Consider the following 25,528-nt stretch of genomic DNA (forward strand, 5'->3'; position numbering starts at 1 on the left):
ATGCTGCGAGGCCCTTGCTCGTGTGGATCCCCTGCCAGGAATGAATGCCCTTTCTCCTCTGCCTGCCCGGTGCTACTCACCTTCAAGACCCAACTCAACCATTACCTTCTCCCATTGCTTCATTCCTTCAAGAGCCAGTGCCGGTTACTTAGGCCTCCTTTGGGGCACTTTTTCCATTGTTCCTGGATTATGAGACATGGGTTGTCTGTCTGGCTCTCCTGCCAAACCCTGAGCTCTATGAGGAAGGGGACCATGTCCCTGCTTCCCACCTTGGCTCCCCTCTGTTTGGGTTCACACCAGCACAGTGTAGACACTTTATGGTGTGTGTTACATCGAATGGAGGGGAACTGATCAGAAGACACAAAGGAAGCAAAGAACAACAGAACGGAAAGAGACAGGGCATGAGCGATCTGTCCAGACAGGGGCAGTCAGGGAGCCCTCTGAGGAGGCAGCCTCAAATGGTGGTGCTTCAAGGAGAGCGAGGGTGTGTTTCCCTGTGCTGTTTTCTCATAATAACAGTATCATCCCCAATATTTAAAGAAAGTTGGAAAATGGAAGGAAAAAGATTGTTTTCTTCTGGTTCTACCCCCAATCACAATTCACTCTTAATGTGAAGGATTATTGCTTTCCATTCCCTGTGTATTTGGATGATTTTCTCCCTACGTGGTTGTGCAATAGCTGTTATGTGGAACCCTTCTTTTTTCACTTAACATTTTATGAGTCACATTACTTTTCATCAATAACTTTTTAATGGCTCATAATGTACAATATAATGGTTAATTTGCTTAGCTATTTTCTTTTTATTGGGCATTTATGCTTTCTATTCCTTTTATTATAAATCCTGTTATGGTGAACATCTTTGTGTATAAACATTTGTTTGCATTTCTAGTTTTTCTTTAGATTTCCAGAAGTGGAATTAGAAGGTCAAAGGTTTTAACATTTTTCAAGATTATGACACTTATTGCCAAATTGGTTTCCTGAAAGTTGCATCCCCTTGTACCCCTGCAAATCCTATGCCAGAATCTCTGGTCCCTGCACCTTTGCACCATTGGGCGTTATTGCTTCTATGAAATCCTTGCCGATTCGATGGGTGAAAGACACCACCATTGTGGTTTTCATGGCGATTCTTTACTGATTACATTCAACATTTTGCATACATTTTTCCATATGTGAATATCTGATTGTATTATTTGCCCACTTGTCAATTTGTATTTTCATATGTCTGTTTAAGCTCTTTCTATCAAGAAGGCATTATTGGCCATGGTGGCTCATGCCTGTAATCTTAGCACTTTGGGAGGCTGAGGAGGGAGGATTGCTTGGGGCCCGGAGTTTGAGACCAGCCTGGGCAGCAACATAGTGAGACCACGACTCTATTTAAAAAAAAAAAAAAAAAAAAAAAACATAGCCAGGAGTGGTGGTGCATGCCTCCCAGCTACTTGGGAGGCTGAGCGGGAGCATTGCTTGAGCTTGGGAGGTTGAGGCTGGAGTGAGCCCTGCACTCCAGCCTGGCTCATAGAGTGAGACCCTATCCTTTAAAAGAAAAAGACATTATCCTTGTATTGCAGTTGCTGCGTGATTCACCACAACTACATAACAGTCACAATCCAAGGAAACTGACAGTCTTGTATCTTACTTTCCTTACCTAATGTTAAGTTCTAAGCAATTTTCCCCAGGTTGCTGCCTTAAGCAAATGGTCGTTTAGGGCGCCCCTCACTGAGATGGGAGGGTCTCTGGAGTGGCTGTGGAGTTTGTAGGGAAAGATACTGGGCTCTGTGAGGCCTAGTGCGTCTGTGCTGCCTGCAGGCATCCAGGGAGCCCCGTGCCGTGCGCATCTGGGCTGGGTCACCAGCAGGCGAATGGCGATGGTGCTCAGGTCCTGGCAGCAACCTTTCTACTTTGTATGCTTCTATGAAATCAACTTTTTAGATGCCACATACAAGTGAGATGGTGGTGCGGTATTTGCCTTTCTGTGCCTGACTTATTTCCCTTAACATAGGGTTCCACAGCTTCAACTTTGTTGCTGCAAATGACAGGATGTCCTTCTTTACTAAGGCATCCATTTTGTACATTTACCACATTTATAAAATCCATTCATTCACTGATGGACACAGGTTGCTTCGTAATCTTGGCTGTTATAAATAATGCCTCAATGAACACGGGAGTGGGGGTATCCCCTGGGTATACTGATTTCAATTCCTTTGGATTTTCAGCCGGTAGTGGGACTGCTGAAGCGTATGGTAATTCAGTTCTTAGTTTTGTAAGGAGCCTCTGTACTGTTCTCCATTGAGGTGGCTCTGCTAATTGACATTCCCACGAACGGTGCCCAGGAATTCCCTTTGCTCCACATCCTCACTAACACTTGTTATCTCTTAGATGCTGTCTGTCTGTCTGTCTTTCTTTCTTTCTTTTCTTTTTTCTTTCTCTTTCTTTCTCTTTTCTTTCTCTTTCTTTCTTTCTCTCTCTCTTTCTCTCTTTCTTTCTTTCTGATGGAGTCTTACTCTGTCACCCAGGCTGGAGTACAATGGTGAGATCTCAGCTCACTGCCTCCCAGGTTAAAGTGATTCTCCCCCTTCAGCCTCCCGAGTAGCTTGGATTACAGGCACCTGCCACCACACCCGGCTAATTTTTGTATTTTTAGTAGAGATGGGGTTTCGCCATATTGGCCATGCTAGTCTTGAACTCTTGACCTCAGGTGATCCACCTGCCTTGGCCTCTCAAATTGCTGGGATTACAGGCGTGAGCCACTGCTCCCAGCTGTGTTTTTATTTTCTAATCAGCTTAAATGCTCTCAGCAATTCCACATCATCCCCAGAATAAATTGCAAGCTGTTTGCCTGGCTCATCAGGATGCGCCTGCTCCTCCAGACTGGCTTGTTCCAGTTCCTGGGGCCCAGAGCCCCGGCCCCCTGCACCTCCGTTTCCCATCTGCTTGAGGCTGCCTCTGGCTCTTGGGGCTGTGTGAGTGAGCACTGGCTCCTTCAGGAACAGTCTCCCTGCCTTTTCCTAGCGATTCTCCTGTTCGTGCTGAGCTGCACTCCCCTGGGAAGCCTTCCCGGAAGCCCCCTGACAGATGCAGCCCCCCCATGCATCCCCCACATAGGGATCGTCAGAATTAAGTTGTCTTTGCCTGTGGACTTGCTGATACTCCCACACCCCAGCCCAGATGGCGAGCCCCCTACGGGCAGGAACTTGTCGTCTTACAGTTGCATGGCTGGAGCCTGCACACTGAGAGTTTCATCAAATATCAGTGAACCAGCTGATTGATTTCCTGAAAGATGCCTTTAGTAACTTCTGTATTCCAAGCGCTTAGCACATGCCGAGCATAGAGCAAGCTCTCAATAAGTGTTTATAACATGAATAAGTTAGGAAAGGAAAAAGAGAGAGAGAAGCAGGGAGGGAGAGAAGGAAAGGAGGGAGGAGCACGACTGGTTTCCTTGGTCCTTAGTGCGTCCTTCTCTGAGTCAGAAGGGCTTGCCCAGAAATCTTGCTATTTGTCATGAGTGTACTGTGCAGTCCAGTGCAGAGCATTTCCAGGATGGGAAACCAACACGTTTGGTGTAATGTCCTCTTTGCAGAAATGGGGAAAGTGAAACCCAGAGAGGTGCAGTAACTTCTCCAGTGCCACACAGCAACTGAGGCCTGAACTCAGCTCTCCCTGACGGAGCAGCTGTCACTGTTGATGTCTTTATGGGAATTGCAAACACAATTTTTTAAAAAAATGGGATAAAAAACCACATGCTTTAGGACACTTTCTAGAAGCTGCATGACTAATGTCTTTTCATCTTCCTTATTGCAGATGCTTATCACACCCTTCCTTATCCTTATCACACCCCTCCCTCTCAGCCTGGGGAGTTTTCCTCCTCCTCCTCCTCCTCCTCCTCCTCCTCCTCCTCCTCTACCTCTTCCTCCTCCTTCTCCTCCCTTTCTCCTCCTCTTCCTCCTCCTCTTTTTCCTCCTCCTCTTCCTCCTCGTTCTCTTCCTCCTCGTCCTCTTCCTCCTCCTCCTTCTCCTCTTCCTCCCCCTCCTTCTCCTCTTCCTCCTTCTCCTCTTTCTCCTCCTCCTCCTCTTCCTCTTCCTCCTCTTCCTCCTTCTTCTCCTCCCTTTCTCCTCCATCACCTTCAGATTCTGCTTAGGTGCGACCTTCCCTGGAAGCTTCCTTTGACCTTCGCCCACACCCTCAGGCTGGATGGGTGCCCCACTGGGGATCCCCATGGCACTCATCTCTCCTGGCGACTACCACTCTGCTCTGTGGTCATTGATTTATTGGAAAGACATGCTTCTGTTTTTTCTTAAGCATATTTTTCTATTCTTTTTATCTTGAAACAGGTGTCAATTCCTTCCAAGTCTACATGGCCTATAAGGATCTCTACCAAATGTCCGACAGCCAGGTAGGTCCCTCACACTCACCTTCTCCTCTCTTGTCTGGGCAGGACTGGGCCAGCATTGCCAGTCCGGGCAGCACAGGGCAAGGGAGATTGTGAGAAGCCGCGGGGTTCGAGTCCTGGTTCTGGCACGGAATGGCTGTGTGATATGGTGTCAGTCGTTGTCCCAGCTGGGCTTTGTTCTTTTCTGACTGTGTGATTGGCATGCAGAAGGGGGTCCCTGGTTTGGTGGCTCCCAAACCCGGCTTATCCTCAGCATCATCTGGAGAGCTCGCTCAAAATACAGATTCTTAGTGCATGTTCCAGATGTTGGGTGTTGGGCTCAGGAGCCCGTACTTCCTGAAAGCTCTGCATTTGATTCTGGGATTCAGGCAAGGATGGGGACCATTTATGAGCTCTGACACGGGAAGAGAGACTGCCTGGCCTTCCCTCACAGCAACTGCGACATGCTAAGCAAGTCATCTCCTCACATTTGTAAGATGGAACATTTCTGACCCTGCCAACAGCAAACAATTATTACATAGATGCACCAAGTCAAGGGAGATGGAGCTGCAAGCTGTTCTTCAGGAGTAGCAGTTACGACTTACAGGACACCTGGCCTTCTTATACTACTGGGTCTCCTAGTTGTGTTTCATCGTCACTTTCCTTTGCTCTGCTTGTTAGTGTGGTGGAGAAAATCATGGAGGCTACAGCCAAGCCAGGCTGCAAGCCCTGGCCATACTGGCTGCTTGCTGTGCAGCCAGGGGCAGCTTTCCCAACTTCTCTGTGCTTTAGGCTCATGATAGCCCTGCTTTATAGCGGCAGTTGAATGATTTCATAAGAAGAGTAAAGTGCAGGATGGTGCCTAGCACAGAATGGTGCCATACAGGCGTCAGTAAGCAGGGTAATTGGTTATTACCATGGAGATAGATGGGCAATGGGAGAAACACTTTATGTCCTTCCTTTCAAATAAACACTTGGGGTTACAGAAAATAACTTATTCCAAGATGTCCTGGAGGCCTTTGATACAATCAACAAAAGACATTCAAAGAGCTGAAAATTGGTCCAGTTACATAGAAAACACAGCATGTGATGTGCTGGCATAATTGTGATTTTCACCTGTTTCATTCTAACCACTGGAGTCCCGGGCATGGATGGAATGGAGCAGCCTCTGGGTGCGGGTTCTCAAAAGTGCTTCATGCCTCCATGTGCCTTCCCTGTTTGCTGAAATAGGGATGTGTGTTGGAAAGCAGACATCCCAAGGGATGTTGTCTTGCATGCATGGAGAACAAAGTTGAGATTCAAGTGCCCCTGGAGAGGGAGCTTCGTGGCTCTGGCCCTTACTGGGGCAAATGCCCAAATGCAGATTCTCCTCAGGAAGAGAACACTGGGCAATGGGGAGGGCCTGTTTTGGCTAACTGAGAGGATGGTTGGCATGCTATATATTATCTGAGTATTGCAGTTATTAGACAGCTTGTTTCCCCCACCCCACCATTGTCTATAAAAGGCATGGGTTCACATTTGTGTAAGGATGCACATATCTTCTGTGGCATGTGGGTGGCTATGGTACAGGCTTAGCAGATTTAGTTAGATAATTTCTGTAAAACTAACAGTGACTTCTCAGGACCAGTTGTTGCCATGAACACCTACAGGTGTTTCAAAAAAGCCAACCCAAAAAGACAGCAAAAGGCATAGATAGGCACTGAGATTGAGTCTGTCTTCATGTCCTGGGGTGACTTGGACCAGTTGTGCCCCATCCTCAGCTTCCTGCTTTTGGGTCTGCAAGATGTCGGGGTCAAGGAACAATCCTTCCAAGTCTGACTTGTATAGCAGCATATTCCATCCATATGAATGTGTCTGCACAGGCTGGCAGGTGAATGACTGAATGGGTGTGAGTGGAAGAACGGTCTTCATGAGTGCACACGCTGTGATTTTTTTTTTTTTTAAATCTCACACCAACCCCTGTTTATCTCTCCGTAGCTCTATGAAGCCTTTACCTTCCTTAAGGGCCTGGGAGCTGTGATCTTGGTCCATGCAGAAAATGGAGATTTGATAGCTCAGGTGAGTGGCAAGAATTTCCACTCCTTCTACCTCAGTCTGATTCTCCTTGTTTCAAAAGGTTTGATAAAAGAGCATTGGTTAGTGAGCAGGCTCTACAATGAAAGGTCAAGCCAGGAACTGGGTGTCATATCAGACACACCAGATGAGAGTCACTCACACACCATTGGCAGGCCACATATACTCCAGAACCTGTTTTCTCACCTGTACAATGAGCATAATATAACTGCCCTTTGAACCTTGAAGGGTTTGCATGAGGGAATGAAGATATGAATGAAAATGCTTTGCAAACCTAGGTCATACCAGTGGCAATGCACATGGAAGCTGGTGTTCCTCATTGTCTTCAGGAATTGGAAGCGGGCATCATGGAAAAGCCCAGGCATGGAGGACGTGTTTCAGGCCAGCCTCTTCCATCTCCCAGCCATGTGACCTTGGGCAAGGAACTTTTTCCCATGAACACTCTCATTTTTCATCCAGAAACACCCCCCTGGCAGTGTTATTGTGTGGATCAAATGATATTATGTGCCATGGCTTGACTGTGTCCTTCAAAATTTCGTATGTTGAAAACTTAATGCACAAGCTAGTATTTTGGTGGTATTTGGAGGCGAGGCCTTAGGGAGGTAATTTGGGTTAGATGAGATCATCAGGGTGGGGCCCTCATGATGGGATTAGTGGCTTTATAAGGAGAGGAAGAGAGGCCTGAGCTGGTATGCACCTGCTGTCTCATGTGTTGTCCACTGCCATGCTATGATGCAGCAAGAAGGCCCTCACCAGATGCCCACACCTTGTTATTAGATTTCCCAGCCTCCAGAACCATGGGAAATACACTTATTTTCTGTATAAATTACCAAGTCTATGGTATTCTGTTATAGCATCAGAAAACAGAGTAAGACATCATGTATGTAGGTTCAGAATCTGACACATAATGGACTGCAGCCATGCAAAAGTTTGGGATAAAATGAGACATGAACATATTTCGATAATTCTAGCTGTGGGGTGGAGAATTTGTTGGGAAAAGAATGAAAGCTGGGAGTTGTTGGTCACACCTGTAATCCCAGCACTTTGAGAGGCCGAGGTGAGCTGATCACTTGAGGCCAAGAGGGTGAGACCAGCTTGTCCGACATGGCAAAACCCCATCTCTACTAAAAATACAAAAATTAGCTGGGTGTGGTGGAGCACACCTGTAATCCCAGCTATTACAGGTGAGAATACAGCTATTACAGGTGTGAGGCTGAGGCACGAGAATTGCTTGAACCTGGGAGGTGGAGCTTGCAGTGAGCTGAGATCGCGCCACTGCACTCCAGCCTAGGCAACAGAGTGAGACTCTGTCTCAAAAAAAAAAAAAAAAAAATGAAGTCATGGTGACTAGCTAGGTTCTATTTCAGCAAGTCTCATAAGAAATGAGGAGAGGAGATGGGAGTTGGAAGAGGTGAGCATGGCAGGAGGGAAACACAGTCTAGAGGACCCATGGACTGATTGGGTGGAGGAAGAAGAGCAAGAAGTCAGGCAGGCTTCTGGGTCTCTGGTGCAGAGGCATGGATTGGTTATAATGCTGTAAATCAAGACCAGGCATATAGGGGAAGGTTTGGATGCAGCCAGTAAAGGTAGTTAATGCCAGACATGATGCAAAGGACTTCACATACTGATACAACTACACCATGAGGTAGATATAATTATCCACATTTTATAGACAGGGAAACTGAAGCTCAGATATGAATAAGTTGCTTACTGTTGCTCACCGGGCAGTAGAGCTAGGATGTTAACCAGTTCCCTCTGGTTCCAGAGCGCAGTGGAAGACAACATGATGGTTCAGTGCTGGAGATCTAAAGCTTCACCATTAAGGTTCTTCATTGACTTCCCTTCTTCTTATCTGAGTCCTTGTAGTTTTTCTGCAGAATTGAAATTCTTTCAAATTCAATGTAAAAAACAAACGATGCCTTAGTACCATCATGCAAGAGTATTCTGTTCATTGCTAACAGGTCACTGCTTCCAGCCCACACTCAAAAAGAAGGGATTATATAAGGGCAGGAATGTCAGGAAGTGGGCATTATTAGGGCCACATCTGAGACTTCTTCCCAATCTGTCTTCTGGCCCCCATGATTGATGTTCCTCTCCCATGCAGATTACAATCACCCCCTCCCATGGTTCCCCAAAATCTCATAACAGCATTAGCTCACAGTCTGGAATCTCATCATCCGAACCAGGACCAGGTGTGGATGAGGCTCCTTGGCTGTATTTCCCATAATCTGTAGGTCTATGAAGCTAAAGAAGGAAGATATCTCCCCGACCCTCCTGACATACGACATGCAGTGGTGGACCTGACATTCCTATTCAAAAAGGGGAAAATAGAAGGCACCGAGGAGTCATTGGTTCATGGCGGTTCTGAAATCTGGCTGGGAAATGTTGGCAGTTCCTTGACTGGGTCTCAAAGCCTGAGAATAAGTCTCCATAGCTCTTGGCTCTACCTTCTGAGCCCCTGCTTCCATCCTCTGAGTCATCCATCCTTTTTCGTGAAAGATAGTACATGTCTGCATCCAAGTGGTTTTCTCAGCCTGCTTCTTGCTCAGTAGAATTTCAGAGATCAGCCAGGCGCGATGGCTCATGCCTGTAATCCCAGCACTTTGGGAAGCCGAGGCGGGCAGATCACCTGAGGTCAGAAGTTTGAGACCAGCCTGGCCAACATGGCGAAACCCTGCCTCTCTTAAAAATACAAAAAAAAAAAAACTAGCTGGGCGTGGTTGTGGGTGTCTGTAATCCCAGCTACTTGGGAGGTTGAGGCAGGAGAATTGCTTGAATGTGGGAGGTGGAGGTTGCAGTGAGATGAGATCACGCCACTACACTCCAGCCCGGGTGACAGAGAGACCCCGTCTGAAAAAAAAAAAAAAAAAGAATTTGGGGATCCAGTTGCTTCTTTTCATATCACATGCCTGTGTTCAGTCTCAGCTTCCAATATTTTGCTAAGGCAACTCTCCTAAAAATCTGTGGACCTCCTGTGAATCTCGCTGGGGTTCACACCGTAAGACAAAAGGCACCCACTTCTTCCAGATAATCCCTCCGCTACCCTGATGAGAGGGCTGAGAGACACAACTGCAAGCTTCCTAGAGGCCCTGTAGTTTGACTGAGATGGTCCACAGGCACAGCCTTCATCTCTTTGAAATGTCTCTTAAAAAATTTTTTTTAAATTTTTTTGAGACTTAGTCTCATTCTGTCACCCACGCCGGAGTACAGTGGCACAATCTTGGCTCATTGCAGCCGCCGTCTCCTGGGTTCAAGTGATTCTTGTGCCTCAGCCTCCTGAGTAGCTGGGACTATAGGCATGTGCCACCATGCCTGGCTAATTTTTTTATTTTTAGTAGAGATGGGGTTTCACCATGTTGGCCAGGCTGGTCTCGAACTCCTGACCTCAAGTGATCTGCCTGCCTCGGCCCACAGTGCTGGGATTACAGGTGTGAGCCACCATGCCCAGCCTAAAAGATCCCTATTTAAAGGATCTCTTTATTGTGGCTGATAATACTAGGAGGCACCACCCCTCATCTTTCTGAGTTCTTAACAAGGGGCTGTAGAGTCACATGCTTGGTTTCATCGCAAGACTGTTTATGGCTGCTTCTCACCTCCTGTGAGGACTCACTGGCAATGTCCTCAGAGGCCCTGTTTCTTCTAAGAGTCCATTCAAGGCTATTTAAAATGCTGTTTCAGAATTCATTTGCTGCCTGGTTCCAGAGCCTCTTCCACACATTTAGATATCTTTTATGGTAACACCCTACTTCTGGTAACAAAACGTACTAGTCATCCGTGATTGCATAACAAATTACTTCAGAACATAGCATCTTAAAGCAAATTATCTCATGGTCCTGTGGGTCCGGACTCCAGGTGCAGCTCAGCTATTTCTGGCTGAGGGTCTCACAGGCCATAGTGAGTGGCAGGTGGGGGGCGGTGAGAATCTCAAGGCTCAGCTGGTGCAGGATTTGCATCCAGCCTCTCGTAGGTGGTGTATTTCTGGATTTAGCTCCTTGCTAGCTGTCAGGCAAATGTGATGGTCTGTTCTTCGCTGGCTGCTGGCCAGAGGCCTCCCTCAGTTCCTCGCACATGGGCAGCCCCAGCGAGGCGGCTTCCTTCAGAGCAGATTAACCAAAAAGCAATAGGTGAGCAGGTCGGAAGCCAGAGTCTCTGTAACCTGACCTTGGGAGTGACAGCCCAACCGTTTTGTCTTGTTCTGCTCCTCAGAAGCAAGGTGCTGGGTCCAGCCCACACTCCAGGGGAGGGGACCCTGCAGGGGCTTGGAAAGCAGGAGGTGGGGTCACTGGGAGTCATCTTAGAAGTTGCTGCCACACAAATCTTAGCTGATTTTAAACTTTCTAAAAATGGAACCATACAGCACACACTCTCTTATGTCTGGCTCCATTTGCTCAATCCGAGGCGTGTGAGATCCATCTTTGGCCAGGCATAGCACTAGCTTTTTCTATTTCATCGGTGTGTAGAATTCCACCACACAAATCTGCACAATGTATTCTCCAGTTGTTGGATATTTGGATAGTTTCACATTTGGCACCATGATGCGTGAGGCTTCTGTGCTTGTTCTTGCTCCACTCTTGTTCAGCCTGTTGTTAAACATAGGTTCACATCTTCAGCTGGTATATACCTAAGAGAGGAATGGCTGGGTCCTAGGGTGTGTGTAGATTGAGCTTTAGTGGTTATTGCTACACAGTTTTCCGGCGTGCACGCGCCCCCCCCCCTCCCACCGGCCAGTGTGAGAGAGGTCCAGCCTGCAGCCCCCAGCTCCTGAGTGGCACATCAGGGGCTTGGCTCTCCTCACTGCCAGCAGAGATTTAGCTGTTCCAGCTCCAGCACATCTGTCACCTTTTGGACATCTGCTTTCCAGCTTTCAACATTTTGTTCTTGTGGTCTTCTCTGTATTTTCTTGGTTCCTGTGTATCTCTTTCTGTTGTGACTTCAGTGTGTTTTGGAAGGCAGTGAAACAAATGCATGTGTGTAGTCCATTATTTTCTACTAGAAATCCTACTCTTGTCTTTGTTTTTCCTCATTATGTCATCTTTCATCCTCCCTTCTTCCCCTTTTCTCCCTCCCTCCTGCCTTTCTTCCCTTCCTCCCCTTCTCTCCATTCCCCTTCCCTCCCCTGCCCTCCCCCTCCTTACTTCCTCTTTCCTTCCAGAATAGTAACTGACATGTAAACAATTTCACACAGGGATTTCTCGGTATTCTAAAATCTTTTTGTAAACATTTTCTAAAAATGCTTTGTAAACAGCATCTTCAGTAGCTGAAATTATTCCATTGTTTACTTAAATCTACCCAGCTGTTAGACTTTGAAATGGTTTCCCATTTATATTCTTGTAATAACCTCGAGCTTAATAACCATAGACGCACAGTTGAAATTGTGATTTCTTTTCATAGTTGATAGGGCCCAGGGTTCATGACGGGGTTACATCCAAGAACAATGACACAGACACTGAGGAAGTTAAAATTAGCAGCACAGCTGGCATCTGGGCAATGTCAAAAAATGTTTTTATTTTTTTTAGAAATTAAAGTGTTCCTGGGACAAAGAAACTTTGGACCAGATGGATTTGAATCTAGGCCATCAGCCCAGGGAACCATTTCAAGGTGATATGATAAGTTTGAGGTAGTGGTTTCCTGCCAGAAAGACAGATGCCAGGAAGAGGCGGCTGAAGTAGGTATGAGAGCCGGCTGCCAATGAATGAGCGAGCGCTCACTCAGCTCCAGGCTTTGTGCTGAGCGTGTTTCATATGCTCGTTCATCTGATCAGCACAGTAACTCTGCAGTACAAGCATTGTTATCCCCAGTGTACGGAAGAGAAGACTGAGGCTCTGAGAGCTTAGCCAACCTGCCCAAAGTCACAGAGCTGGCTGTTCTGGATCTGGACTCCCAGTTTCGGGATCTTTGATTTCAACATCAAAGACTAGAGTACTATTCCTAGTTGAAGATACCCATGTTGCACCCAAACACCACATTTCTTAACCAGAGGAGAGGCCTGCAGGGAGACTCCGAGATTGAGAGGGTGGTCTTGGAAGCTCGTGTCTTATAACCCTGCTTCCTCTCATTGATTCCGGGAGATTCAATATAAAGCAGGTGCAGATGGAGCCATGCACGGCTACAAAGGGGAAGATGGATGGGTGTGTAGTGGAGGAGACACAGTTCACTGCCCTCACCCAGCACACTGTTAACCTGGTGCAAGCCACTCACCTCTTTGGGACCCAGCTGCCCCCTCTGTCTAACCAGGGGGTTGGAGGAGTCACTTCTCCCAGCTCTGACATCCTCCAGTCGCTAACTCACTTGTTCTTGTCTTGTAGGAACAAAAGCGGATCCTAGAGATGGGCATCATGGGTCCCGAGGGCCATGCCCTGAGCAGACCTGAAGAGGTAAGGACTCCTCAACTCAGGCATGACTCTGACACTCACCACTGAGCACTCACCTTGATGCTGTTCCAGCTGGAACAGCCCAGCCAGGACCCAGCTCCTTCCCATGTCCTCTCCCAGACCATCCCAAACCATCTTGTCTTCCCCGGGAACCCTGGGGACTGCTGGCTGGAGAGGCCAGGAAGAGGTGCTGCCTCTCCCAGGGTCCTGGAACTTCACTCCAAGGCCCCGCGGGTGCTTCAGTGTCCCAAGTGGACACGGATTCTCACGGAGGACTTTGCGTAGTGGATGACAGGAAAGTGGAGCCGCATGCCCAAGCCCAGCACCCAGGAGACAACTCCCACTTCCTGCCCTGTTCCCAGGCCTTGGAAAAGGATGCCTTCCCCTGGAGTGGCTGTGTGTGTGTGTGAGTGTGTGTATGTTAGTGTGTGTGTGTATGTTTGTGAGTGTGTGAGTGAGAGTGCATGTGTGTGTTTGAGTCTGTGTGTGTGTGTGAATGCGTGTGTGTTTGTGTGAGTGTGTGTATGTTAGTGTGTGTGAGTGCATGTGTGTGTGTGTGTATGCGCACACACCCACAGGGAGCGTGGAAGGAGAAAGGCAAGCTGATCAGGCATGGAATGGAGTGGGCACCCTGGAAGCCATCCTTTGAGTTGAGGACACTTTCTTTTTACTTTCTTTTTTTTTTTTTTTTTTTTTTTTGAGATGGAGTGTCTCTCTGTTGCCCAGGCTAGAGTGCAGTGGTATGATCTCGGTTCACTGCAGCCTCTGCTTCCTGGGTTCAAGTGATTCTCTTGCCTCAGCCTCCCAGGTAGCTAGGACTACTAGGCACAGGCCTGTGCCACCATGCCTGGCTAATTTGTGTTTTTTGTTTTTTTGTTGTTTTTTTTTTTTTTGAGACAGAGTCTCGCTCTGTCGCCCAGGCTGGAGTGCAGTGGCGCCATCTCGGCTCACTGCAAGCTCCGCCTCCTGGGTTCACGCCATTCTCCTGCGTCAGCCTCCCAAGTAGCTGGGACTACAGGCGCCCACCACCACGCCCGGCTAATTTTTTTGTATTTTAAGTAGAGACGGGGTTTCACCGTCTTAGCCAGGATGGTCTCGATCTCCTGACCTTGTGAATAGAGACTGGGTTTCACCATGTTGGCCAGTCTGTTCTCAAACTTCCGACCTCAAGTGATCCATCCGTCTTGGCCTCCCAAAGTGCTGGGATTACAGGTGTGAGCCACTGCGCCTGGTCAAGATGAGGACATTTTCTGATGCCCCCATCAGGTCATTACCGAGTCTCCTGGGCCCATGCCCTGGGCCTGGTGTCTGCTGGGCACAAGGGACACAGACGTGAGTGGACAGGTTCCGTGTCCTGAGGGGCTTGAGATCCCACCCAGTGTTCTTCATGAGCTCCACAGTCCACGGATGGCCACGAGCTGTGTGTTCCTGGCCCGTGGTGAGGTCAGGACAGAACTGGGAGGCAGTGCTATAAACTTGTACAGCGCTTGGATGTTGCTGCCGTATCCCAGCATGAAACCAGTGCTCCACCCCGGAGAGCAGGGGGCACTGTCAAGCACTGTTGGACTCAGTATGTCCTTCTCATTCGGTGGAGCAGATTTCCCTTCTGATCACATTTAATTAAGGAAAATGGAGATGGGTGGTAGCTGTGCCCCCCAACCTTCCCTCCTGTGACACTGTGTGTACCCTGTTCAGCTGGAGGCCGAGGCGGTGTTCCGGGCCATCACCATTGCGGGCCGGATCAACTGTCCTGTGTACATCACCAAGGTCATGAGCAAGAGTGCAGCCGACATCATCGCTCTGGCCAGGAAGAAAGGTATGCAGCCGGCCCTGGGCCTTCTGGGGGCAGCTGGGGCCTGGAAGGGGGTGTCCTGCAGGTTCAAGTTCACTCCCTCCCGAACTCAGACAGACAGCCGGAGGAGGGAGGGGTGGAGAAGGGATGCTCCTGACACAAGGATGGTGGCTGGAATCCTTTGGTCCCAATGACCTTAGGACATTCACCTCGATAAGCTCAGCTCCATTTAAAGAGAGTTTTAATAATATATTATGTTTAATCTAATGGATCCCAATATTAATTCAGCATGTCATCAATGTAAAAATCATTAATATTTTACATGATGTTTTCTGTACTCTTCAAAATTTAGTGTGTATTTTACATGTACACAACTCAGTTCAGACTAACCACAGCCTCAGGTTATTGGTGGCCACATGTGGCTCAGGACTGCCTTATTGGACAGAGCAGCTGTGGACCCCAAATATGTTGTTTTAGTGTTTTTAAGGGCAAGCTGACAAGTAGAGGCTAGAACAGCACAGCTTGCCTGAAACTAGCTCCATTTTGAAGATAAGGAAACCGGGGCTCAGAGAGGTTACAGAAATCTGGAAGCAGTACCAGCCGGGAGTGGGTAAGCAGGCAGGTTCTGGAGCTACAGGAAGCCATAAAGTGGCCACTAGCCACATGTGGCTATTTAAATTTAAATTAATTAATGTTAAGTAAAATGAACAAGTTAGTTCCTCAGTGGCACCAGCCACACCAGCTTAAGAGCCACATGTGGCCAGTGGTTGCTGGTTGGGCAGCTGTGATGCAGGGCACCCCCCTCGCTGCAGAGAGCACTGCTTGATGGGCTGCCCTAGAGCCGGGCAGAGCTTGCATCCGCCTCTCCTGCTGGGCAGCAGGTGGCCTCGGGCAAGGGCAGCAGGGTCTTGGGCCACATCTCTTGCCCTTGGTCTCTGATGCAAAGATCTTTCCTGGGGAGCCCCAGCCTCCGCTTGCAGGCTTTTCTGGAAGAAGCCCTCCTGGCCCACTCCTTGAAAGACAAGCAGTAACTTCTGGGAAGTTAGTGCTCGGGAAGCCGCCCTCTGGCACTGGGCTGATAGAAACACATCCAACTCCCTTTCCCCTGGGGTGGGACGACCCTGAGACGAGTTCCCAAGCAGGACTGAGTGCCAGGGCCCTCAGCTGTGCCTCGATGAGAAATCTCCCTTTATTGGCTGCTTTCCCTGCCTTATGTCACTTCCTCAATCCCCAGCCAGTGTTTCCTGGAATCACCTCCCAAATAAGACGCTTGAACTAGATTCCTAAGATCTGCTTCTGGCAGAACCCAAACTGAGAGAGCAAATCATGTCTCTGTGGCTTGGCTTATAAATCTATGAAAGGACATCATAATGTCCGAATCCTAAAAGCAACAGCTGTATCCACAAGGTTGCTGGGTGAGTCAGCTGCCGTATGCCCCGTGGAGCGTGTGGCGGGGTGCCAACAATGTGGTGGAGCTGGGCCCGGACACCCAAGGTCCCTGTGGTGCAGGCGGTGATGCCTGCAAGAACAGTGGCCAGTGTTCTGGCCTTCACCCAGCCCCGTTCTCCCTCCACCGTCTTCCAATTTTGTGCCTTTGACATCTGCCTCAAGAGAGTATTTGCTTTTAACCAGGCTTGTTTGTGTTTGCCCCTCCTAAGGGCCCCTAGTTTTTGGCGAGCCCATTGCCGCCAGCCTGGGGACCGATGGCACCCATTACTGGAGCAAGAACTGGGCCAAGGCTGCGGCGTTCGTGACCTCCCCTCCCCTGAGCCCGGACCCCACCACGCCTGACTACTTGACCTCCCTACTGGCCTGGTGAGACCTGTGAGAATGTGGGGCTTGGGGAGGCAGCTGGGGCCTTTGGAGTCAGAGAGTTAATGGTGGGAATCTGCAGGCTGGTTTGGACTCATGATTGTAGAGGAGGCTCTGCCCCGTGCTCTGAAAGGACAGCACCTGTATGGCTTACAGCAGGCCTTCAGAGAGCTGAAGATCTATGGCATCCAGTAACTGTTCCATTCCCATCTATTGACCACCTCCTGTTGAGCCAACCTACTGTTAAGCACCTGCTCTGTGGCAGGCACCCTGGTGTATGGGAAAGCACTCAGGATTAGGGATGGAGACAAGGCTGTGTCACCCTGGACCTGGCACATCACCCGTAACATCTCTCGGTCTCCCTCATTTTACTCAAAGTGGAAGCAGACAGTACCTGTGGCAGAGCTGCCTATGAGACACTGCAGGAAAAGGACCTGGAACTGAGGGCGCCAGAAGTGGCCGCTGCTGCCTGCAGCACACCTGCTGTGGTGCATGCACACTGTGGAGCCCAGCACCTCAGCCCCTTCCCTTCTGTTAGCCACCATGAGGGAAGAGCACTTAGCAATAGCAAGGCCACACAGCGAGGCTAAGTGTCCAGGCCGCTCTGGAAGCAGAGATGCATGCTCAGAACCCACTGGGAGGCTTGCAGAAGGCTTTCTGGAGGAGGTGGCATCAAGACTAAAGCTTGGGGATGAGTAGGAGTTTGCCCAATAGGGGAGGATGAGACGGGGCTTCTTGGCAGAAGGAACCTTGGACTAGGGGGCAGCGGTGTGTGCCCATGTGGAAATCACTGTCCCCCTGATGATACAGAAACCCTTGACTAGCATAGCCAAGGACTTACTCAACATCTGCAGTCCGATGTCTGGTGGGCAGCTCACGTTTACAAATAACTGCAGATCTTCCCCCATAAAGCTGCTACCCCCACAGTCTTGCCCATCTCAGGAAATGTCAGGAACACAGACCAGAGGCCCTGGAGTCTGACAACGCCTCACCTGTCTGCTGTGGCCATCCTGGCTCAGGCCACCATCATCCTTGGATTCCTACCAAGCCTTTCTATTTCCACACAGGCCCACCCCCCACCCCCGCACCCATCACAGTCTGTGCTCAGACATTTAAAACCTAGATTAGATCAAACACCCCTCTGCTCGGAACCAGTAAGTCCTTTCCCAGTGAAACCCAAGTCCCTACAACGTCCATCGAGGCAGAACTCAATCCAGTGCACATACCCTGACCAACCTCCCTCCCTGGGCCTCCTCTGCCCTTGGCTCCCTCGGTCCAGTCCCAGCTTCATGCTGACCCTGAACCCCAGGCAGGACCCCGCCTCAGGGCCGTTACACTCATGGGAACCCCTGGCTAGTTCCCTCTTTCTTAGACACCACATGGTTTGCCCTATGACTTCCTTCAGATCTTTGCTGGAAGGCTCCTTCTCAGCGATGTAATTTTCTGATTATCCTCCTGGAAACGGCATCCCCAGCCTGTCCCCAGCACGCCTCATCCCCACCTGCTTTGGTTGAATCCCTGACACTCACTCTGACAGTGCCCATGTGCCCCATTCGCCTTTGCTTATTGCCAGACTCCCCCATCCCTCAGAATAGCTGACACATGCAGATGCTCTCTCTGTTCTTAGATGCACTCCCCATGCCTTAAATTGTACCAGGCACATAGGAAGCATGCAACACAATTTTGTTGAATAAACGAGTGAAGATAACTTCTAAATATACTCCTGTGCATCTAGGCAATTGCTAATATTTCCTGGACCTCTGGATTGGAGGGCAGCCTCACCGTCCTCACCCTGCATTTAGAACCACTAATAATGGTCCATTTGTATTTTATTTTATTTTACTTTACTTTATTTTATTTTATTTTTATTTTATTTGTTTAGTTTAGTTTAGTTCAGTTTAGTTTAGTTTAGTGTAGTTTTTGAGACTACATTTTGCTCGTCGCCCAGGCTGGAGTGCAATGGCGCAATCTCGGCTCACTGCAACCTCCACCTCCCAGGTTCAAGCAATTCTCCTGCCTTAGCCTCCTGAGTAGCTGGGATCACAAGCGCCCACCACCATGCCTGGCTAATTTTTCCTTTTTTTTTTTTTTAAGTAGAGATGAGGTTTCACCATATTGGTCAGGCTAGTCTCGAACTCCTGACTTCAGGTGATCCACCCGCCACAGCCTTCCAAAGTGCTGGGTTTACAGGCGTGAGCCACCACACTCAGCCTGGTCCATTCATTTTATTGTCTTAGGTGTTCAGCTCAGGGCACCTGATATATCAAAGAGTATTTGTTTTTAAAACACCAGGGGACAAAAGGGTAAATCTCAGTGAACTTGTGCCACTTTGCTGTAACCAATGAATAGTGTTTGTTCTGCAAGCACAGCACACACTGGCCAGCCCTTATGCCAACTGCCTTATGTCAAGAAGACAAATGTCAGCACACATTACTCGCTTTGTAACGTGCAAAGCATGAGGCCAGTGACATAAATGGGGCATCCCTGACTTGTGACACGTGCAGGCACACGCTGGAGAGTCTCTCTTACCCACTGGCTTCCTTATCCATTCATTCACTGGCTATGCTGCATGTACCTGTCTGAAGTCAGGGTTTGCCTTCAAAATGAACTAAGGTCTGAACTCTACCTTGTTTTGTCCTTGCCAGTGGGGACTTGCAGGTCACAGGCAGCGGCCACTGTCCCTACAGCACTGCCCAGAAGGCGGTGGGCAAGGACAACTTCACCCTGATCCCTGAGGGTGTCAACGGGATAGAGGAGCGGATGACCGTCGTCTGGGACAAGGCGGTGGTAAGACTGGATCTCTTCTCAGGAGCATTCTAGAAACACCCTACCTGGAAAGCCAATGCATTATGCATGCTGGACTCTTAAAAGTTCCCTTCTTACATGGAGGCGGAAGCAGATATACTAGGAGAGCGCAGGAGGGAACGCATAACTTGTGAGAAAGTAGCTCAAGTCCGGGAGAGGCCTGTGCATTCGCGGATGTCACCCTTGTCCCTTATATCTTAAGATTGAGAAATGTTTTGTTTCTCAACCATGTCTTAGTTCCTGTGAAAATGGCTCTGTAACGCTGTGTGTATGCATGTGCACACGTGTTAGCAGTTGGGATGTTGAGTGGGTAGAGAGAGAATTCCTGTTGCAGAGGAAGAGCTGGCTCTCACTCTCATCACTGACCTGAAACCAAAGGTTTTTAATCTTCTGTTAAACTGGGGCCTGGTGACATGGACAAGATGTCATAGTGGCTCTTGTGTCAACATACCTCTGTGCGGTTAATTAAATGTCCTCTCTGATGAGGCTGGGCCCTTGGGGGTTCTTGATGATGGCACGTTTTTAGCTGGGAGAGGAGAGAATTCCAAGCCTTGCAAGGGCTGCAGCTGGCAGGCTTCCATTTGTGCCCAGCCGCCCCTCCTCCTGGCCCCATTATGAGATGCTCTTCTCATCTGTGGGTCTTGCCTGTAGGCTACTGGCAAAATGGATGAGAACCAGTTTGTCGCTGTCACCAGCACCAATGCAGCCAAGATCTTTAACCTGTACCCAAGGAAAGGGCGGATCGCCGTGGGCTCGGATGCCGACGTGGTCATCTGGGACCCTGACAAGGTGAAGACCATAACAGCCAAAAGTCACAAGTCGGTAAGTCCTGGCCTATTTGAGCTGCTGAGATAAGTGATTCTTCATTGTAATCATTTTAAAAGACTGATTAAAAATGATATCTGAATTTTCCACCTAGGATGTGATCTGATATCTAGCCTGACTCAGTCATTCCCATTTCTCCTCCAGTTGGAGAGATCGGGAGGAGGGATTTGAGCAGGCTCAGCTAAGCTGCTTCTCCTTCTCTCTCTCTCTCTCTCTCTGCTCCTGCCCATGGATGCGTGCGTTCCCAGCCATCTGACACTGCTTATAATGTGTAAGCTTCAGGGCTCAGCGAGGGAAAGTATTAGGTCTAAGGTTCTCAATTTAATTATCAAGCTGGAAAGGATTTGGTTGGTATATCAGAAACCTCCCACTCAGTTTTGTGGCTGGCTGCTAATAGACAGGAAAGGGTTGGCCCTAAAGTGCACACTTTTTCACATCCCATGCCCATAGTTATGGGCCATCTCTGCTTTGTATCTTATATGCCTTTGATTTCTCCGCTTATCCAGCAACCTACCAAAGATGCATGCACAGAAAGGGTGCATGCAGAGATGGCAGAAGACACCTGTGCTTCCCTGAAGGGCTTACTTTAACACCCTCCTGCATGGCCAGCAATGGCCTTGGGTCTGGATTAGCAATTACACTCACAGACCCGAGAGGCCGCAGTGGCCCCTGGCTCACTGGAGTCTGTGCAAGCACACAGGCCACACCGTGATGGAGCTGCAGTGGGTGTTCCCATGGCCCCTGGGCTCACATATTGGAGAAGGAGACCACAGGTATGGGGACAGGACACCAGGCACAAGGAAGTTTCATAAGAAAGCCACAGGAAACACTTGTAGCCGCTCACGGACATGGCCCTGGAGTATCCACTTGGCTGCAAGAGACATGGCCTGCAGAAGCAGAAGTCTCGGTAGCTGCTCACTGACCTTCTGGGTCCTTGTCCGCTGACCTTTGACTGGCTGACACAGACATTCACGTTCCTTTCTAGATGAGGGTCACCTTGTGAAGCAAGGGGCAGCTCCCACAGCCAGATGGCGGTAGGAGCGCACACCCTTGTCCGGCTCACTAATCCAGGTCATTCTTATAATACACACTGCTCCCTGGCTTCCCACAGCCCCCATGTCCAGGGAACGGGGTGCCTGAGGTCGTTTTCCCATGGAGAAAGGTTTATGCCACTCACATGTACAGTCCAGCAGAGCATGCGATTCTATTATTTATTATTATGAATCGTGTGTACACACTGCTTGGGGTCTGTGCACATAGGAGATGCAATGTGTCTGAGAGGGTCTTGCCAGTGAGAGCGTGTCTTAGTCCATTTTGTGCTACTGTAACAGATACCACAGACTGGGTAATTTATAAAGAAAACAAATTTATTTGGCTCACGGTTCTGGAGGCTGGGAATTTCAATATTAAAATGCCAGCATCTGGCAGAGGCCTTCTGCTGAGTTATCCCATGGCGGAGGGCAGGAGGACAAGACAGGACAAGTGTGAAAGAAATATCAAGAGGACGCTGAATTTGCTTTTATAACAAGCCCAGTCTCACAATAACTCACTCACTCCTGTGATAATAGCATTAACCATTAATGAGGGCAGAGCCTTCATGACCTAATCAATTCTTAATGATCTCACATCTTAATACCACTGCAATGGCAATTAAATGTCCAGTTGAATTTTGAGGGGACATTCCAACCATAGCAGAGGGTGTGCACTCCTACCGCCATCTGGCTGTGGGAGCTGCCCCTTGCTTCACAAGGTGACCCTCATCTAGAAAGGAACGTGAATGTCTGTGTCAGCCAGTCAAAGGTCAGCGGACAAGGCCCCAGAAGGAAGTAGACTGAGCTGGGATTGTCTTACTATTCCTTTTGTTGTTGTTGTTGTTGATATGGAGTCTTGCTCTGTTGCCCAGGCTGGAGTGCAGTGGCACAATCTCGGGTCACTGCAAGCTCTGCCTCCCGGGTTCACGCCATTCTCCTGCCTCAGCCTCCCAAGTAGCTGGGACTACAGGTGCCCGCCACCACACCCGGCTAATTTTGTTTTGTATTTTTAGTAGAGACAGGGTTTCACCACATTAGCCGGGGTGGTCTCGATCTCCTGACCTCGTGATCCGCCCACCTCGGCCTCCCAAAGTGCTAGGATTACAGGTGTGAGCCACGGTGCCCAGCCTGTCTTACTATTTCAATGTGGGATCCGGGGCCACACCAGATTCCATGCTCAGGAGTGGGCACTCTGATGATCATCACAATCCAGCCAAATACTGTTTTGTAGTTACTCCGTGCTTAGCATTCCCCATGCATCATCTCATTTAATCCTCAGGATCTTCTAAGTTAGGTATATTGTTATTAATAAATGAGAAAATGGACAGAGAGAGGACACGTGTGTAAGTTTCCTCTGGACGCTGTTATAAAGTGCCACAGGCTGGGTGGTTTAAAGAAAAGAAATTTCGTCTCTTAAAGTTCTGGAGGGTAGAAGTTGAAACCAAGGTGTTGGCCAGGCCATGCTTTCTCCGAAGGCTCTGGGGGCAGATCCCTTCCAGGCCACTCTTTTAGTGTCTGACGTCCCCAGCAGTACTTGGTTCCATGGCGTGTAAGGCATCCCTTACATCGTCTGCCTCTGTCATTGTGTGGCCTTCTCTGCTGTGTCTTCTCCTTTTATGGATGCCAGTCATTGGATTTTGGGCCTACCATACCCCAATGTGACCTCATCTTAACTGATTACACCTGCAAAATCTCTGTTTCCAAATAAGGTCACATTGTGAGGTAATGGGGGTTAGGACTGCAACATGTCTTTTTTGGGAGCACGATTCAACCCATAACAATATGTAATATACCCAAGGTTACCCATCTGGGAGGTAATTATTTTCAGGTTAAACTTGGGGAAGCATCCCCTCTCTGTGTGAGGCAAGATTTGAATTCTTTTCATAGTAGCAAGAGGACAGTTGAGGATTCCGTGAGGTGGTTTGACCAAAGGATTTTGTCTGCTTCATTTTCTCCGTCCAAAGCAATGCCATCCACATAATTGCAATTTTTTTCAGAACATGGATTGAGAAATGCTGTTAGAGGTTAGTTTTGTTTTTATATGTTTTAAAAAATATATTACTTTTAACAATGAAAAGAGATCATTTCTTGTATATTGGCCAGTGATGAGATTTTAGATCTACTTTTCTATAAAACACAACTTTTATTCTTTCCTATCTTTGTGGAAAACATTCACATCAAAGTGCCACATCATGGGTATGCATGCATACATGTTTGTATTTCATAGACTATCTGGATGTTTTAAACTTTCTTATCGAGATATAATTCACATACCATAAATGTCACCATTTTGAAGTGTACAATTCAGTGGCTTTTAGTATATTGAGAAGGTTGTCCAATCATCACTAATTCCAGAATGTTTTCATCACCTCCAAAAAAGAAACCCTGTACCCATGAACAATCAATCCCCCTCTCTCTCCCCCATCCCCTAGCAACCACTAGTCTGCTTTCTGTTTCTATGGATTTGCCTATTCTGGGCATTTCATATAAATGGAATCATCCAATATGTGGCCTTTTATGTCTGGCTTCTTCTACTTAGCATCATATTTTTGAGGATCATCCATGCTATATCATGGATGGGTACCATGTTCCTTTCATGGCTGAATAATATCCCCTCGTAGGGATGGACCACGTTTTGTTTGTGCACCCATGAGCTGACTGGCTGCATTTTAAAGGGTATAAAAGAAACCAGTCCTCCCTGGAGGGGACCGGGGAACTGGGGCTCATGGATGGCAAGAGGTTTTTTCATCATAGTGTTTTGTGTTGTTTAAATTTTTACATTGTTTGTATATTACCTTTAAGAAATGAAGGAACTGACATTTAAAATTCAGTGTAGTTGTGAAATGCAGGGTGTGGCATCTGTGATATGACCAGGGCCTCCTCACACCTCTGCAGCTTGGGACTCTCACCAAAGCACAGCATGTTCCTCACCCAGGAGTAGGGACAGCAGCCCAGGTCCCCAAGGGTTGGCCAGTTTCAGCTGGGAGATGGGTGACTGGTTCCTTGCACCGCCCCTCCGCATTCACAATCCATGTGTCCCCCGGCACAGTTACAAATCACTCCATAGTAGAGCCACTTTAGGGTGAGGGAGAATTAGGTTAGCAAATGCTAACACTGGAAACACACGTCTGCCTGGGTCCTGCGAGGCTGGCACAGTGTCAGCAGCTGTGTGTAGGAGACGTGATTGCCTGGAACCCCCAAGAATGCACCTAAAAATCATCAAACACCATCAGATTACAAACCAATATAAAGAAGTGATAGTTTTTCTATGGAAGAATCAAAAATCACTTTGGAAAATAGAATGGAAATCAAAATCCTGTAATAACAATAAAAACTAAAGACTTGGCCTGGCATGGTAGTTCATGCCTGTAAACCCAGCACTTTGGGAGGCTCAGGTAGGGGGACTTGAGGCTAGGAGTTTGAAACCAAACTGGGTGACATAGTGAGACCCTGCCTCTACAAAAAAATAAAAAAATTAACTAGGCATGGTGGTGCATGCCTGTAGTCCTAGCTACTTGGGAGGCTGAGGCAGGAGGACTGCTTGAGCCCAGGACTTGGAGGCTATAGTGGGCCATGATCGTGCCACTGCACTGCAGACTGAGACCCTGTCTCAAAACAAACAACCCAAAAACATAAAAAACTAAAGACTTGCTTAAATTCAAGGACCTTTACACTGAGAAGATCCAATATCATGAACATATCAATTCTTTCTAATCTAATCTATAAATTTGATGTGATCCCATCAGAAAATTTAATTGTGTAGCTAGGAAAGCAGAGTTCCCAGATGGGAAATGTGAGAGTAGCTGAAATAGTTCTGAAAAAAAGGGAAGACTGGGCGCCGGGTTGTCAGTCATCCCAGTTATTAAAACATGTCATAAAGCTGCAATAAACCAGTTTGGCATGGGTACAAGAAAAGAGAGCCAAGGAATAGACTGACTGCATATGAAAATTTGTTTTACAATAAAGGAGACAATTAGAATTAGGAAAGGATAGTTACTCATCCACTTGTGTTAGAACACCTGGCCCATGAGGCTTAACCTCTGCCCTACTGTTTACTACCAAACAAATCAAACCATGGATCAAAGATTAAGATAAAATAAAGCTATGAAAGGATTAGAATAAAACACACATTTTTTGAAAGAATGATAATTTTGAAGGGGAAAGGATCTTGCTAAGCAAGACGCAAAACTTAGAAATGGTAAAGGAAAAGAATGGTCTGTTTGACCATTGACTACACAAAAATTATACAAAATAATCTGTGTGGCAAAAACAATTACTTCATATGAGTTCCAGAGACAGAGGACCGGGGAGGGAGGAAATATTTGCAACACACATAACAAAGGATAAATTCTTTAACAGTGAGTGTGTACTTTTAGACATCAGTAAGAAGAATGCCAAGACCCTGAGAAATAGAATAATGTGCAAAACACAGTGACACAGTAAGAAATATAGAAAT

At 48.0% G+C, this 25,528-nt stretch overlaps 1 protein-coding gene across 3 annotated transcripts in view; it reads left to right on the top strand.

Moving 5' to 3' along the window:
• The window catches only part of CRMP1 (collapsin response mediator protein 1), a 73,441-nt gene that overhangs the window by 38,555 nt on the left and 9,358 nt on the right, over window positions 1-25,528 (top strand). For all 3 annotated transcript variants that reach the window (XM_055245435.2, XM_063619744.1, XM_055245436.2), the window contains 7 exons: window positions 4,326-4,387; window positions 6,341-6,421; window positions 12,742-12,810; window positions 14,503-14,623; window positions 16,258-16,414; window positions 19,057-19,198; window positions 19,868-20,038. In XM_055245435.2, coding sequence (XP_055101410.1) covers window positions 4,326-4,387; window positions 6,341-6,421; window positions 12,742-12,810; window positions 14,503-14,623; window positions 16,258-16,414; window positions 19,057-19,198; window positions 19,868-20,038 — 803 coding nt within the window. The remainder of the gene's footprint in view (window positions 1-4,325; window positions 4,388-6,340; window positions 6,422-12,741; window positions 12,811-14,502; window positions 14,624-16,257; window positions 16,415-19,056; window positions 19,199-19,867; window positions 20,039-25,528) is intronic.

This window comes from Symphalangus syndactylus, chromosome 16 (assembly GCF_028878055.3).
Source record: "Symphalangus syndactylus isolate Jambi chromosome 16, NHGRI_mSymSyn1-v2.1_pri, whole genome shotgun sequence".
Taxonomy (NCBI): domain Eukaryota; kingdom Metazoa; phylum Chordata; class Mammalia; order Primates; family Hylobatidae; genus Symphalangus; species Symphalangus syndactylus.